General features: G+C 38.3%; 1 protein-coding gene across 5 annotated transcripts in view; it reads left to right on the forward strand.

Moving 5' to 3' along the window:
* Positions 1 to 15,065, forward strand: part of LOC136864640 (COP9 signalosome complex subunit 7a) — a 370,749-nt gene that overhangs the window by 7,454 nt on the left and 348,230 nt on the right. The window contains exon 2 of one of the 5 annotated variants that reach the window (XM_067141894.2): positions 14,003 to 14,146. The exons of 3 other annotated variants lie outside the window; for them this stretch is intronic. In XM_067141894.2, the coding sequence (XP_066997995.1) occupies positions 14,145 to 14,146 (2 nt within the window). In that variant the 5' untranslated portion in view covers positions 14,003 to 14,144. The remainder of the gene's footprint in view (positions 1 to 14,002; positions 14,147 to 15,065) is intronic. One more of the 5 variants, XM_067141897.2, reaches the window with a different exon arrangement.

Here is a 15,065-nt window from a genome sequence, read left to right on the forward strand (position 1 = left end):
TGAGGAACGTTTTTTAGCGACTGTACAAAGCTCTGTCACAATCGAATGGCACTCCTCCTCTGCCGTAGCAAATGTGTTCGCTCTCTGGCTTGACTGCGACATATGCTTGATACGTTGAAGCGTGCAAGCTATGATTTACAACTTCTTGGATGGGAATGACAGAATTTCCACTCAGAAAAGTAAAATCCTTATTATCCCTTCAGTAAAATGTAATACATACGGTAATGGAAAAGTTTTATGCTTGACTTGTGCAGTGTTCTAGTGTTTTGCGACTTTTCCTGTTCATTGAGTTTCTGAAAATAGTATTTGAAATCTACCTTCAACCATCTTTATTCGGACATCCCCTACAACAGTATTGTGCGAATGGGTATTTTTCGCTTTTTAAAGCCGTTCTACATTATACCTTTTTTGATATAACAGACTGCCGTCACGGTAGGTGTTTTGCACGGTCCACTGCTAGCACAAAAAAAAAACCTGTTTTTCCCACTGGCTCTCTGCAGTGAGATTCGGTAGTTTCCGCTACCATTTCAAACTCGGGGTATCACTGCAATGATAGAGTCTGACCAGCAGGCGTTCGCCTTACTTTGAACATCACGGCCTGTGATGTAACCACAACATATGTTTATTGCCTACTCACCCGCTTACAGCTCTGTGTTTCCACAGGACGAAATGCCCAGCACGAGGACCTGTGATGTAGACGATGTTCCTAGCCCGTGAAATGAAGCCGTAACAAACACTTTCTGTATTGGTATACACTAGAAGGAAATAAATGAGCACATCATGCATTGAGGTTTTGTGGACCCAAGAAATGAATCCTGTCACCAGCGAGTGTCATAATTTCTTAAAAATATACTTGTTTTCCAGATGATTAGAGTAATAACATCAAATTTGTTTTAAAATCGTGTTTCCTGAGTGCATTCAGAGAATGTAGTTTTGGTATGTCTGTTTTCGAGGCTAAGAATTTCCATGGCTCATTAGCCGATCAACCATATCTGCTCTTTTGAGGAATTTGATGCAAGGTTAATTTGGACATTGTAGTAAGGACTTTTATCAATCATTAAGACAGGTGCAGGGGAAAGGTTGGATATTAATTCAATTTTTACATTTTTCGTACTTTGTGAAGTTCATATCGGCATGGTAATCTTCAAACTTCATGCCAGATTTATAATTATCAGGAGAGAATTTGGCACAAAACTCTCCTTCCCACCTTCGTGAACAATAGCTTGCTCGCCCTTAGAAACTGGAGTTAGAAGACCCTTGTTCTGATTATTACTCCATGCTTGTTCCATAGCGTGGGATGCATGAAGATACATCTTATCCATATAGACTATTTGCCACCCTTTATTTCTATATGAGGCTCAAGGATCTTAAGTACTGTACTTGTCAAAATCATCCAAGTCTGATTAAGTTCACTCTATTAGTCTTCCTTTGTTGGGAGTGTTAAATGTTTTTTCCCTCTTGGAAACACTTCCCTCTTTCTTTTAAAATTATCTTAATGATACTGAAATATCTGTAGCCTAGGACACATGATGTTGAATTAAATACCTGGATGCAGGTTCTTCACTGTTTTGCTATTTCAAATAATTACTAGAATGTTTTATTACTGTGGCTGTGAAGAACTTTCCTGCTGGGCTGAGTAGCTCAGATGGTACAGTTCTGGCCATCTGAACTCTGGTAGGTGGGTTTGATCCTGGCTTAGTCTGGTGGTATTCGAAATTGCTGAAATACATCAGTTTTGTGTGAGTAGATGTACTTGCTTGTAAAAGAACTCCTGCAGAATAAAATTCTGGCTCCTCGGCATCTCAGAAAATCGCAAAAGTAGTCAATGGAACCTAAAAACCAGTTACATTATTATTAAGAACTTTCCTATCGCCCAACTCACGCGGCTGCTACACTCGGCTTCCATTAATACTACATATTCTGCATATTGTTTTCACACTGGAGGTCCATCAACACTCCACTTCTTCTTTCCTCACCCTATCTCCAACTTTCTCCATTGTGGCTTTGAGTTGCTGAGTATCTCGTACGATTCTTGGTGCATCTTCTGAGCAGTACATGGTTTGGATATAATGTATAGCTGTAGATCCCCTACCCTTGTGACATACAGTTGACAGTGACATAAATCTCCAGGCACTGAGCAAGTTGGGTGTGTGGTTAAGGTTGCGCAGCTGTGAGCTTGCATTCAGGAGGATAGTGGGTTCGAACCCCACTGTCGGCAGCCCTGAAGATGATTTTCCATGGCCACTTCCTTCTCACTCCTAGTCTTTTCCTATCTCAGTGTCACCATAAAACCCATCTGTGTCGGTGTGACATAAAACAAATTAAAAAAAGAATTTCCAGGCTTTTCTTGCCTGGGGTGTAGCAGTAGAAAGTAGGATACCTATAACTTCAAAATTTACTAGAATTAGGATTGAATGTTAGCAAGAAATATTAGTGTGTTGAGATGAAGTGAATAACATCTAGGCACCAGTATAGTAAGACGAGGCAGTTACACATAACCTTGTGACTCGGTAGTGGTGATTCATTTCATAATTGGTAATGATCCTTGCATTATTGTTTACACTCAAACAATATAATTTGAGTTTAACTGTGGTTAATAAATCTATACCAATAGTGGTGGTGGTGATTATTGTTGTAAGAGGAAGTACAACTGGATACCCATCCTCTATTAATACTAATCAGAGGAAGAAAAAAAAAAATGGATGGGATCCAACACATAGAAAAATGAAGGTATCGGCAAAAGATAGGGAAGGGCCATGAAGGACATGTAAATGAAAGACTCCCTTAGGCTTGGAATGCTCAAATACCATTGTGGTCGGAAAAGAACAAGAGTTGACCAAGGGAGGTTGGATAGGGCAGATGAAATTGAGGAGCTTGGCAGAAGTAAGTTCCTAATTATGTACTGAAGGATGGATTGATGTTTTTTAAACCTAAAAAGAATAAAACGTGGTCATGTTTATGTACTGGAGTCCATTAAGAAATACATTTTTAATTATTTTCATGATACGCAATGGGGTGGTCATATGGGATACCGTATGACTTTAAAACAAAGTGAAAAGAAATGTTTATTGGCCAAGAATGAAGAAGGATGTAGCCTATCGTAATCCTGAAACAACACAGGAGCCACTCCAATGTGATGCATCAGTATTTAAAACAAATTTATTTTGGAAATCAAGAAGTCTAAGAACCAGAGGCAAAGTTAAACATAATTCCAACTTTTCTCATGCCTCATTCTGGTCAATTCCCTAATGAAATGCCTGTTTTTTCTTTTTTCAGGAAGTTTAGAGTAGCAGGTATAGATGCAAAATTTAGAATGAATTTACAATAAATTTCCAAAAAATCTTCTAATTTCTTTGTTGTTTTTTGGGATGAGGCAAGATCATAATTGGCTTTATTTTATCTTTTTTTTTGTTTTTGAGCAAGCCATGAATTCTGCATTCTTGTAGCTACTGAAAACCTACTGGATCAAATGGAAATTGAATAAACTCCAGAATGTACAATGAAACTTATCGCGGTCCCTACTTTGCCGATTAGCAAATAATAAAAACATAATAATAATTATGTTTTATTGTTCCTTCAGTTAACATTGGTTAGGAAAATATGACATATCTCCCTGATCGCTGAACATACCAATATATACACCTCAGAAAAAGTTTTGCACCAGATATATTTTGGGTGCTCTTGAAGGATGTCAACTGGGACAGAAGTCTCATTACAAAGAGACTTTGGAAGCAATGTAACTTCACCTGTGAGGTGTACGTGGACATACTATATGCAATCACAGAACAGTCCAGAAGGGTGCACTGTAACTGGAACAGCTGAACACAACATGAACAAGACACAGTTTGTAGTCTGTTCAGTGTGTAAACTTGCCTCAAGGAGTCATTACAGCATTTGACAGTACCCACATTGTTATAATGTATCAGCAAGGCTTCTCCGTGAGGAAAATTGCCCACCTGTTTGGTGTACACCATAATGATGATGTTGCGATGTAAAACCACTATCATGTAACACACAAAATGTTCAAGATTATTCTCAAAGTGGCTGCCCGCAGTCAAGAACAGAATATCACCAATACTCAGAAATCTTTGCTCGCAAGGTCCATAAAAGGTCTGTGTATTGCCTTCCTGACACCAAATGGGTGTCCAGAGTTCCTTGGTGGCATCTGCAAGTACACTCCAACACCGTGGCACCAGGTACAGATGGATAAGGGAACACTTCGACTGGAACCTGGCAACATGGCGTCAGGTCTTCTTCACTGATGAGAACAAAGTTAATTCATCTGATATATGATAATTGTTGGAGGAGGTTGTGAAGAGAGTGAGGTACCACCAGACGAGTCATACTTGCCACACCACGGATTGAGCAAGGAGATAAATCTGTCATGTTTTGGTCCAGTTATGTATGGACGTTGGATGACGCTCATTGTCGAGGATACTATGACGTGTACAATATTGGGACTGAATATTCCAGCCCACTGTTCAGTCAAATCAACAACATATTGGACACAGATTCGTTCAGCAAGACGGCGATGAGCACGCGACAGCTACTGTAACATCACTTTATCATCTTCAGTGAGGCCCAAATCAATTGGAGAGAATGGTCTGCATTGTCTGCTGGCATAAATCCAATTGAACAACCTAGGGCCAACTGAGAAAGGTGGCATGCAATCAGGACGACCTCCGGAGGACTGCTGTAAAAAAGAGTGGAACAGTGTAGAGCAGACAACAAGGCCAGCATACCACGAATTATCTCCTAGTGGCGTTACGTCGCACTAACACAGATAGGTCTTATGGCAACAATGGGGTAGGAAAGGACTAGGAGTTGGAAGGAAGCGGCCGTGGCCTTATTAAAGTACAGCCGCAGCATTTGTGAAAATTGAAAACCTCGGAAAACCATCTTCAGGGCTGCCGACAGTGGGATTCGAACCCACTATCTCCCGGATGCAAGCTCACAGCCACGCGCCCCTAACCGCACGGCCAAATCGTCCCGTCCACGAATTATCGAAGCATGGAGTAACTCCATACTAAGATGCAGATTATGATTTCCAGGTTTCACATCTGGATGCATTTTGCCATACAATGCATTGTGTTTTTCATAGGTTTATGTGCATTCTTCAAAGCATTCATGTTGTTTGTTACAAGTGTGTATGTTCCTCCCGACTTCGTATATTTTTTTTTTACAACATGTTTTATGTTGCACTGACAGATAGGTCTTATGGTGACGATGGGAAAGGAATATGTGTGGGAAGGAAGTGACCATGGCCTTACTTAAGCTATAGCCCCAGCATTTGCCAGATGTGAAAATGGGAAACCACAGAAAACCATTTTCAGAGCTGCCAACAGTGGAGATTTGAACTCACCCTCTCCTGTATGCAAGCTGATAGCTACATGACCCAAACCGCGCTCCCGACTTTCTGTTGGGTGACAAGCAACGTAATACCTCAGCAACATAGGTGGCGCACAGCTTTTTTGGAGGTGTATATCTCAGGAGTGATATATATATAACCTATATATATGACCTATAAATTAAACACTTTATTTCTCTTTTTAGAATATTATTTTGCATAATGTGTCATGTTTAAGACTAAGACTGTATAATTTAACTCTATAACTGAATGTGTTACTTTGTGTTAGGCACCACTGTAAAATAATTATTAATGTAGTAACCGTATATTTTTATTGTATTACCAACTTTGTATTGTTTCCTAGAATAGCTCCTTGTTCGCTAGGATGTGCCCGGCTATACTGTATGTATACTAATAGATTCATACTGCTTTCCACAATATGGACAAATACTGAAGCCTTGGGGTGTATCTGTGTTTGCATGGGAATGCCCTCAATCAGTTGTGATAGTTGTTTTTGCCATATTATTGATCGTAAAAATAATTTATTAGGCTTGATTGCATAACATTAGTGTCTTGGAAATCTTGTGTACTACCACTTTTCACTGAATCTTGTGTTAAATCATGGCTTTGGGCTAGGCGGATGTTCATTCCACAGGTAGCATCTGTGGATACCTATGGATTCTAACTAGGTGTACATTGATTCCACGTGCAGTATATTGCATTCCACACAAGTAACAAACCACAGTATTGCTTGTGTTAGCTGTTGATGTTGGGGTGTGTTCTCCAGAATTAGTATGTATTAAAAAGGGGTGCTTAAAGTATGAATTTGGGGTATTGGTGAGAACTTACAAAGTCACCGAGCTGATTTTAAAGTGATTTACCTAGTTGTTATCAATAACTCCTGTGCTATGCCTGTCATAGGTTATGCTACTCCCATTAGACCTATGTGTGTTGGTGTGACGTAAATTCATTATGCTATTAAATGGATAGAATATATTATACAAAATATATAAATTATAGATACTCACCATCACTGATGTCTGTCTGTTAGGTCATCAGCCCAGAGGCTGGTTGGATCCTCAAATAGCACCACCAAAGGTTATGCAATTATAAGGAAACTGCAAAAACCAATGGCAGCACCAAACGAGGCGTACTAGGCAAGATGAGGAGTAAGGTAGTTTGCCATTGCTTTCCTCACTGGGTCAAAAAGTGCTATTGCAGCACAACTGACCCTATGAGCAACACCTTTCATAACACTCAGATGCACTAGTCGTGCTCTGAATGTCATTACTCAGCACCACCCATACCCCAGCAGCTTCCATATTGTCACAGCCATGGATGAGACTGGGACTTCGGTGGAAGCTACACTTTACTCTGCCCTGTGCCAAGAGATGGATAGAAAAGTACTGTATCCATCAAGAAATGGCAGCAGGCAACCATCACTGATAATCCACAGTACTATCAAACTAATCTTTTTGAGACCACCAATACTGTTTATAACAGGATAAAAAATAAAGCACATCTTTGTAGATGCTATTCTGTCAATATAGCCTATCACCTAATCGATATTAATGATGTATGGAAGTATCCAAAAAACGGGAGAATTTTATGCCAGCATGAAGTAAGGTAGGCTTTGATCCCAGTGAGTATTGTTTAGACTATTAAAGACAGTAAGACCACGCTTCACACCCTTTATTTTCCTTTCAATAAGATGAGGAAAATAAGGAGATGTAAATGTGTGCTTAACTCATACCTCAAAAAGGAAGAAAGATAAAATTTCACTTGTAAAAACACTACCTTTGGGTTTCATATAATGACACTTCGCACAAGCATTGACTTTCTTTGCAACATCCTTCTTCATTCTTGGCCAATAAACATTTCTTTTCACTTTGTTATAAAGTCATACGGTATCCCATATGACCACCCCATTGCGTATCATGAAAATAATTTAAAATGTATTTCTTAATGGACTCTGGTACATAAACATGACCACGTTTTATTCTTTTTAGGTTTAAAAAACACCAATCCATCCTTCAGTACATAATTAGGAACTAGAACGGCTTTTCTTAAGTCTTCCATAATACTGTAGCTTCACATTTTGGATCCTGTTCTTGATGGAAATTTAACTTGCTGGCACCATTTGTAAAACAGAACACACTGCTTCCTTAATCACTCTGCTCATTTTGCAGTTTAACAGATTGTTCTTTTTCTTGATTAAAAGCTGTAGATAAAGAATCAGCCACCACTTCATTCTTTTCCTTTGATGTGTTCCACATGTAATTTAAAATGATTTAATTTTATCATTCACTTACCAGATTTACTTAATTGTTTTGGGCGGGCATTTCAATGCCATGTGATCAGTGCATACAATGCAAATCTCCCTGTGCCAGATATAGTTGCATAAGCTTCTTATTCAAACACACAAGCTATAGATAGTGCTGGAGAAAATTTTTTACTAGCACATGCTACATGTAATTGTAGCCCATCATAATCCTGAAACAACACAGGAGCCACTTCAATGTGATGCATCACTATTTAAAACAAATTTATTTTGGAAATCAAGAAGTCTAAGAACCAGAGGCAAAGTTAAACATAATTCCAACTTTTCTCATGCCTCATTCTGGTCATTTCCCTAATGAAATGTCTGTTTTTTCTTTTTCCAGTAAGTTTAGAGTAGCAGGTATAGATGCAAAATTTAGAATGAATTTACAATAAATTTCCAAAAAATCTTTTAACTTCTTTGTTGTTTGTTGGGATGAGGCAAGATCATAATTGGTTTTATTTTATCTTTGTCGATGTTGGCACCCTTTATCAATACCAATAATCAAGGGAAGAAATTTGTTTTTGAGCAAGCTTTACTTTTAAAATCTTGGCCGTGAATTCTGCATTCTTTAATTTAGAGAATGAAACTTCCAAGTGATCGAAACGTTCTTAAAAATTTTTGGGGAATACTACAATATTATTTAGATAATTTAAAACAAACATATTGGATATCTCCAACTACTTTAGAAAGAGCTTAAATTTCAATGCTCATTCCAAGGGGAAGTTTACGGTACTGGCAAGTAAAGGTAGTACACTCCTTAATATCATCTAAGGACAGTTGATGCTAAACAGATTTTAAATCAATGGTAGATAATTTTAGCTTTACAAGAAATAAAAATAAGAGAGAATCCAAAGTTCGCCAAGTTGTGGTGGTGGTGGTGGTGGTGGTGGTGGTGGTGGTGGTGGTGGTGGTGGTGGTAGTTGAATTCGATAGACATTGTGGTATGACAGTAAAATGAAAATGTTAAGGTCCATATTTTCAATACCATGAATGTTTATTGATGTGAATATATATGACATAACGTTTAGAGAAGGTTGGTACTAGTTTCGACGCTCATTGCGCGTCATCATCAGCCAACAAATCAATTGAGCAAAATGCAACTTATCGAATAGCAATATATAATACATGATAGCACCTACAAGACAAATGTTAAACTATGACTAGTTGAAATATAAAACACATGACAGCAAATACAAGGATTAATGTTGAAAGCTAAATTGTCAAAAGTTAAAACAACGAAAGCAAAACAGAGAAGGTAACAATAGTTAAGGGTATGATACACGAGAAAGTAGTCCAGCTTGAGGTTTGTAGAACATAAGGTGTATCTATATACAACATTTAAATACACCTACTAAGGCAGATTTTAAATGTAACATTAAAATGATGAGGGTATGGTGCGTCTAACCATCTAAAACATATGACAGCACCTATAAAGCCACTGTTAGAATATAACCAGTTGAAATGATGTGGTGTGTCTGACAGTAAAACATAACATTTTTGAGAAGGTATCCCAGTTGTTGAGTCTTGATAAACAAGAGAATAGTCCAGCTTGAGGTGCATAAATCATAAGGCAACATATATTATCAGTGGGAAGAATAATCTTGTTCTCTTAAGTTGCGGTAATTAACAGGCTTAATTCAGGTGGTTTCGAAGCCAACAATGTGGTCGTGTGAAGATCATAATTTGAATTAACGTCACGATTCTCAGTTCAGTATGGAAACAAGGAGACCTGACGAAAAGATTGAAAGCCAAATTAGGCGTGATATAAGTGTACATAGGAGGCGAACTCACCTTGAGTAGCGTGATGGCATAGATGTTGAAAGGAGAGGAGCTGGGCTAATGAAGAGAGCAATAATGGAGGCCGAATAGCGGAAGGGAAGGGAGAGTGAGGGGAGGGGAAGGGGGAAAAGGAGGAGCTAAAGCCGAGGAGTAGGGCTATGGTGGGGCAGAGGGATGAGGTAGTGGGGCTAAGTGACGGGGATGTGGATTGCACATGGCTTGAAAGATGGCGCTAGTGTTTGGAAATCTGATATTTTTAAACAAGTTAATTAAGAAATCAAAAAGGGTATTAGGCTTATCAGAGATTTTATTAAGTTGGAGTTAGGGTTAAAATATTGATCGAAGTGGATAAAACAATTTTCGATTATATTCATGAGAGGCCCTTTATTGGCCATTTGAAGGATCTCTAAATCGTGTTCAATGTCAGTAAACTTGTGGTTGGAGTCAGAGATGTGTTGACCTATTGCTGAGAACCTATTGTATCTTATAATAGCGTTGACGTGCTCTGAATATCTAGTGGTGAAACTGCGTCCTGTTTGCCCAACGTATGAGGAATTGCAGTCATTGCATTTGAATCTGTAGATTCCAGACTTTAAGAAAGTATTGGACATGTTAACTGATGGGGAATTGTGCAGAATTTCAGAATTCCTGTTATTTGTTCTGAAGGGAATTTTTACATTATGTTTTCTGAAGAGATTGGTGATTTTGTAGATATCTTTGTTGAAAGTAAAGGTGGAAGAAGTGGCATCTTTAGATTTTTCTTTAGTAAGAGTGTTCTTAGGTCGGTGTCTGAACTTGTTGATAATCTGTTCTATAAAGGGTTTGTTGTAACCGTTAAATTTGGCGATTGCACGAATAGTATTGAGTTCATTGTTCAAGCCTTTCTTTGACATGGGTATTGTGAAGGTACGGTGGACTAGACTATTATAGGTAGCACTTTTGTGTGCTTGGGGATGTGTGGAGTCTTGACGAATGGTAGTTGCACTTTGTGTGGGTTTCCTGAAGATTTTGTAAGATAAAGAGGAAGGATGTCTATAAATGGTCAAATCTAGAAAATTGATTAACCTGTTTGTTTCAGACTCAAGTGTAAATTTAATGTGGGGATTGACGCTGTTAAGATCGTGAAGGGTAGAGGCCGCGTTCTTAATTTCTTCGTTCATAATTACAAATGTGTCATCCACGTATCTCGCCCATAGAAGAATGTTGGGAAAGTTGTTGTTGATTTTAAAGTGTTCCAGATAATCTAAATAAATCTCCGCTAAGATACCAGAGGCGGGTGAACCCATTGCTAATCCGTCTTGTTGATAAATAGTTTTGTCAAAAGTGATAAAGTTATTATTGATGACTAATTTCAGAATGGAGATGAAGTCATATATTTCAAGTTTGCTAAGAGGACTGTATTTCTTTAAGTTGCTTTCAATAATAGGGAAAAGCTTTGCTGTTTGTATGCTTGGATACATGTTGACTCTGTCAAAAGAGTGAAGGGAGTGGTTAGTTTGCAAGTCGAAGGTCTTTAGTTTGTCAATTAGTTCAGTGGTGTTTTTAATATACTTATTGGCAAGAAAATGGTAGTTTTTAGCCAAGAAACTTGGGACAAATTGAGAGGCTTTATACAAAGGACTAGGCCTATAGTTAATAATAGGGCGGATAGGGATGTTGGCCTTATGGATCTTTGGGAGGGCTTTAGCTGTAGGAAGACCCGGGTTCATATTTAAAAGCTTAGATTTTTCGAGGTCCGTGAAAAGAAAGGAAATGTTCTTAAGGGTTTGTTTTAATTGTCGCTGAATTCGTTGGGGTGGGTCTTTCTTAATTATTGAAAAGGTGCTGCTCTTAAAAAATTCCTTAGTTTTGGAGACATAGTCTGTTTTATTCATTATAACTGTGGTATTACCTTTATCAGCTTTAGTGACTATTAGGTCGTTATTATTGATTTTCGTTTTAAGTTCAGCGATTTGTTTGTGTTCGGAAATCTGCTTATTGTCAGTGGGATAAATGGAGGAGAATCTTTTGTTTACGTTGTCAGAGGTAAACATTTTGTCTAATTTCCTTTCTACTTCGAATCTAAGTTCGTCGTGTTGTTCTAGCGGCATTTTGTTGATGGCGGCTTCAGACTCTATAACTAAAGTAGTGGCGATGTTCATTTTGTTCAGGTTAGGCCAGTTGTGCTTTGAGCCTTTCGATAGAATGGCGGTTTCTTCTTCATTTAAAGTTACTTTAGACAGGTTAAATACAGGAGGGTGGAATTTCTCAATTACATTTTTAGACAAACTAGTCTCTTTAGACTGATTTTTCGATGGAGTTGTGTTCATTTTTTTGGTGTTTAATTTTTTCTCTAAGGTAAGTTTTTTCTGTGAAAGTTGGCCAAAAAGTCTGTTGTTAATTAGGTCTTGGAAAAGATTCCACTGGGCACTAGGGAACAAATTGGCTGCTTCAAGGTGAGTCACGTAAAGTCTATTATTCAAGTAAGATTTTTTCTTGTTTAAAAACCGGATTTCATTTCTTAGCCAAATTTTGTTGGGTTTTTTGGCGAGTTTTGATAGAATGAGGTGTGGAACAGTGTTTTTTAACGGTGCCTTTTAAAAAATTTGGGGTCAAATCATGCACAAAACACTGCTTCAAGAAGCTGATATCTTTGCCCAATTTGTCTCATGAAGAGGCAGTCAATTTTGATGTACAGTGCAAATTTGTGGAAACAAATCTAGTATATTTGTCTACCATAACCATGAAAGATAAACTGACAGAGATGATCAAAACTTGCCTATAGAATTTTTTTCTTCTTTTTTTTTTTTCGTATGACCCTGTGCTACGGATTCTGCATAAAACTGGAGGTCTTGTAACTATGATCCAATTATTAACTCACATAAAACTGCAAACTTGCATTTAGACAACAATTGGCCTTATACGTCTTTCTTAATCCGCAAAATTTTGCATGAGATAGGCCAAGATGTTTTGGACCCCTATCATTTCAACTGGACTCTGCATTATCCAACTTCTAATCGTGTTAGTCTTTGCAGAATTTATTGAACAAAAATCATTTCATGATTTCAGTGCTGTTAAAAAGTATGGTTGAATTTGTCCTTAAGCAGCCTAATTCCTTGTGGTTTAAATATTAATATTACCATAAATGTAGAATGAGCATATTCTTAAGTGTGTGCAAATTTGTCTCATTTCTACCTTAAGATCTTTCAGGACACTTAATATTATCAATGGTTAGAAATTTTGTATTAACAGTACAAGACAGTGTTCACAATGTTTGGAATAATATTTTGTTGTCATTAAGAGACAAGAACTAAATGAGAAGAGAATTTGCAGAAGCAATGTAGTTATTTAGGATTTTTTTTTTTTTTCCAAGTAAATAGATACACTAACTCTGTCATAACCAATGTTGATTCATGTTCGGGGGTTTGAACATCTTTAGCTGTTTGGCTCGTGTATTTGTGAGATCGAGAGCTGTATGATAACCTGTGCCTTTATGAAGTCTGTGATAATGTGTGTAACTATTTAGGACTAGGATTGAGGTAGGTGCATTGGCCCTTGAAATAGGTCCTACTTCAGCATTTGCCTGGAGAGTGACAAAACAAAAGGTTGAACCACATTTGAAATAACTCGTCAGCCCTGGGTTTTGGACCTTTAGTCTCCAAACAGTGTGCCCTTGCCAGCTCTATTGTGTTGTGGACTTGACTTATTTCCTTTAATTCCAGGTGGAACATAGGGCCTCGACAAAATTTCTCCAGCTTTCTCCTCCATAAAATCCGGCCGGCATAAATTTCGTATGGTTTCTGTAATGAGTTTAATTCAGGTGTGCGAGTTATTAGCCCACAGTACCCTAAGTCCAGTCAAGGGGCTGCCTCCTGTCTGCGCTAGACCGCAGGATTTTTCTGTAGGGGTTATCTCCCTTGGCCTATAAAGATCCCTCTTTACCACAAGGCAGTGGTTTCTTCTTTGTTTATCCCCAATAAGAAGGGCTGCCAGCTTCACCGTACCAAAGGACTCCTCCCCCGTTGCTGCTGTTGAGGTCTTCACTAGAGCCCTGTTAGCCGTCACTTTTCAGGGTTTCTGTAGGGCCTTCACATCTACCGTAGCTGTCATGGGGCACATACAGTCCCCACTGTACATCACTCCTACAGGCAATCCCCTACTTCATGCTGTTGTCCACTTGAACAATCAACTATTCAGGTGGCTGTGATACAGACAACGTATGACTGTTATTGTAACACAAAGCTAAAGCTCAGCAATGAAATACAGGAAGCTGGCCATGTATTTATTGGTCCCGGCTGTGTTTTCCAGTAACAGTCCATATTCCTTAGGCTTTTTGTTGATGAGGTGCACTATAATTGTGCCGTACGTTTAACCAGTTTTTGGTGACGTATGGTTTCCTTGTGACTTGTCCCCACTAGAAATGCAATTTGACAGAGAAGTACTTAAGGTAGGTACTTTTATTTTCAAATTCACTGTCCATGCCACTGGCGCACAGGAGTTCATTCTTCCTGTTTAATTTCATTAATAATTGAAGTGCAAAAGAATGAATATTTATATTAAATGTTTTATTTTAGAAATTTAGAATAATCCTGCATGATGGTATACTCAATCAGCCCACTGTGCAAACAAATTTGGAAAGAGGAAGGCCTATGAAGAGATTTTTTTTTGTATCCTGGAAAGTTTGACGGTAAGGATTCATAAGAGAAGACTTAACATATGTAAGTATATCTGAAAATCAGTCATTTATACCAAATATATATATATATATATATAGAACCTTAGAACCAAAATATAATTTTTCTTGGTAAAACATTGCATGCTGCGACATGGTGGTGGTGGTGATTATTGTTTTAAGAGGAAGTACAACTGGGCAACAATCCTCTAGTACATGATGTAATATACATGTAGACCGATACTCAGCATCATTTGTTTTGTTGTTAACTTTAGTGCGTTGCTCCTTTTCAAAACCAGAATTAATTTTAGAAAATATAGTCATTTCATAATAGAAATTTATACGAGGGCAAGTATCTGCAATCAATTTTTATAATTTATTACAAAAAGAGCACACACATTTTATTGGTATAATTTTTCAACATAGTCACCCTGCTTTTCAGTCCACCATTTCACAAGCTTTCTGATACCCTCTGTAAAAATGGTTTTTGGTTGCGCAGCAAGTCACACATGCAGCGCTTCCTTCACCGGTTGATCGGAGCTGAATCGACAGCCTCTTAGAGCATTTTGAAGTGGACCAAACAGATATTAATCCGACGGGGCGAGATCGGGACTATACACAGGATGCTCCAACACGTCGAAAAGCAGCATCTGAAGAGTTTGAGTGATGTGGGCGGCGGTATGTGGACATGCATTGTCGTGCAACAAAAGAACTCCTTCTGACAATCGACCTCTGCGCTTATTGTGAATTGCACATTTCAGCTTGTTTACCAGCTTATCACTGTAACGTTCACTCTTTACTGTTTCCCCCTTTTCCTGGTAATCTTCCAGGATTGGCTCTTCAGACTCCCAAAACACCGTGAGCATCACTTTTCCTGCAGAAGTTTTACTCTTGAATTTCTTTTTGACTAGGGATCCAGGATGCTTCCATTACATGCTCTGACATTTGCTCTCTCGTTCGAAGTG

This window comes from Anabrus simplex, chromosome 2 (assembly GCF_040414725.1).
Source record: "Anabrus simplex isolate iqAnaSimp1 chromosome 2, ASM4041472v1, whole genome shotgun sequence".
NCBI classification, from domain to species: domain Eukaryota; kingdom Metazoa; phylum Arthropoda; class Insecta; order Orthoptera; family Tettigoniidae; genus Anabrus; species Anabrus simplex.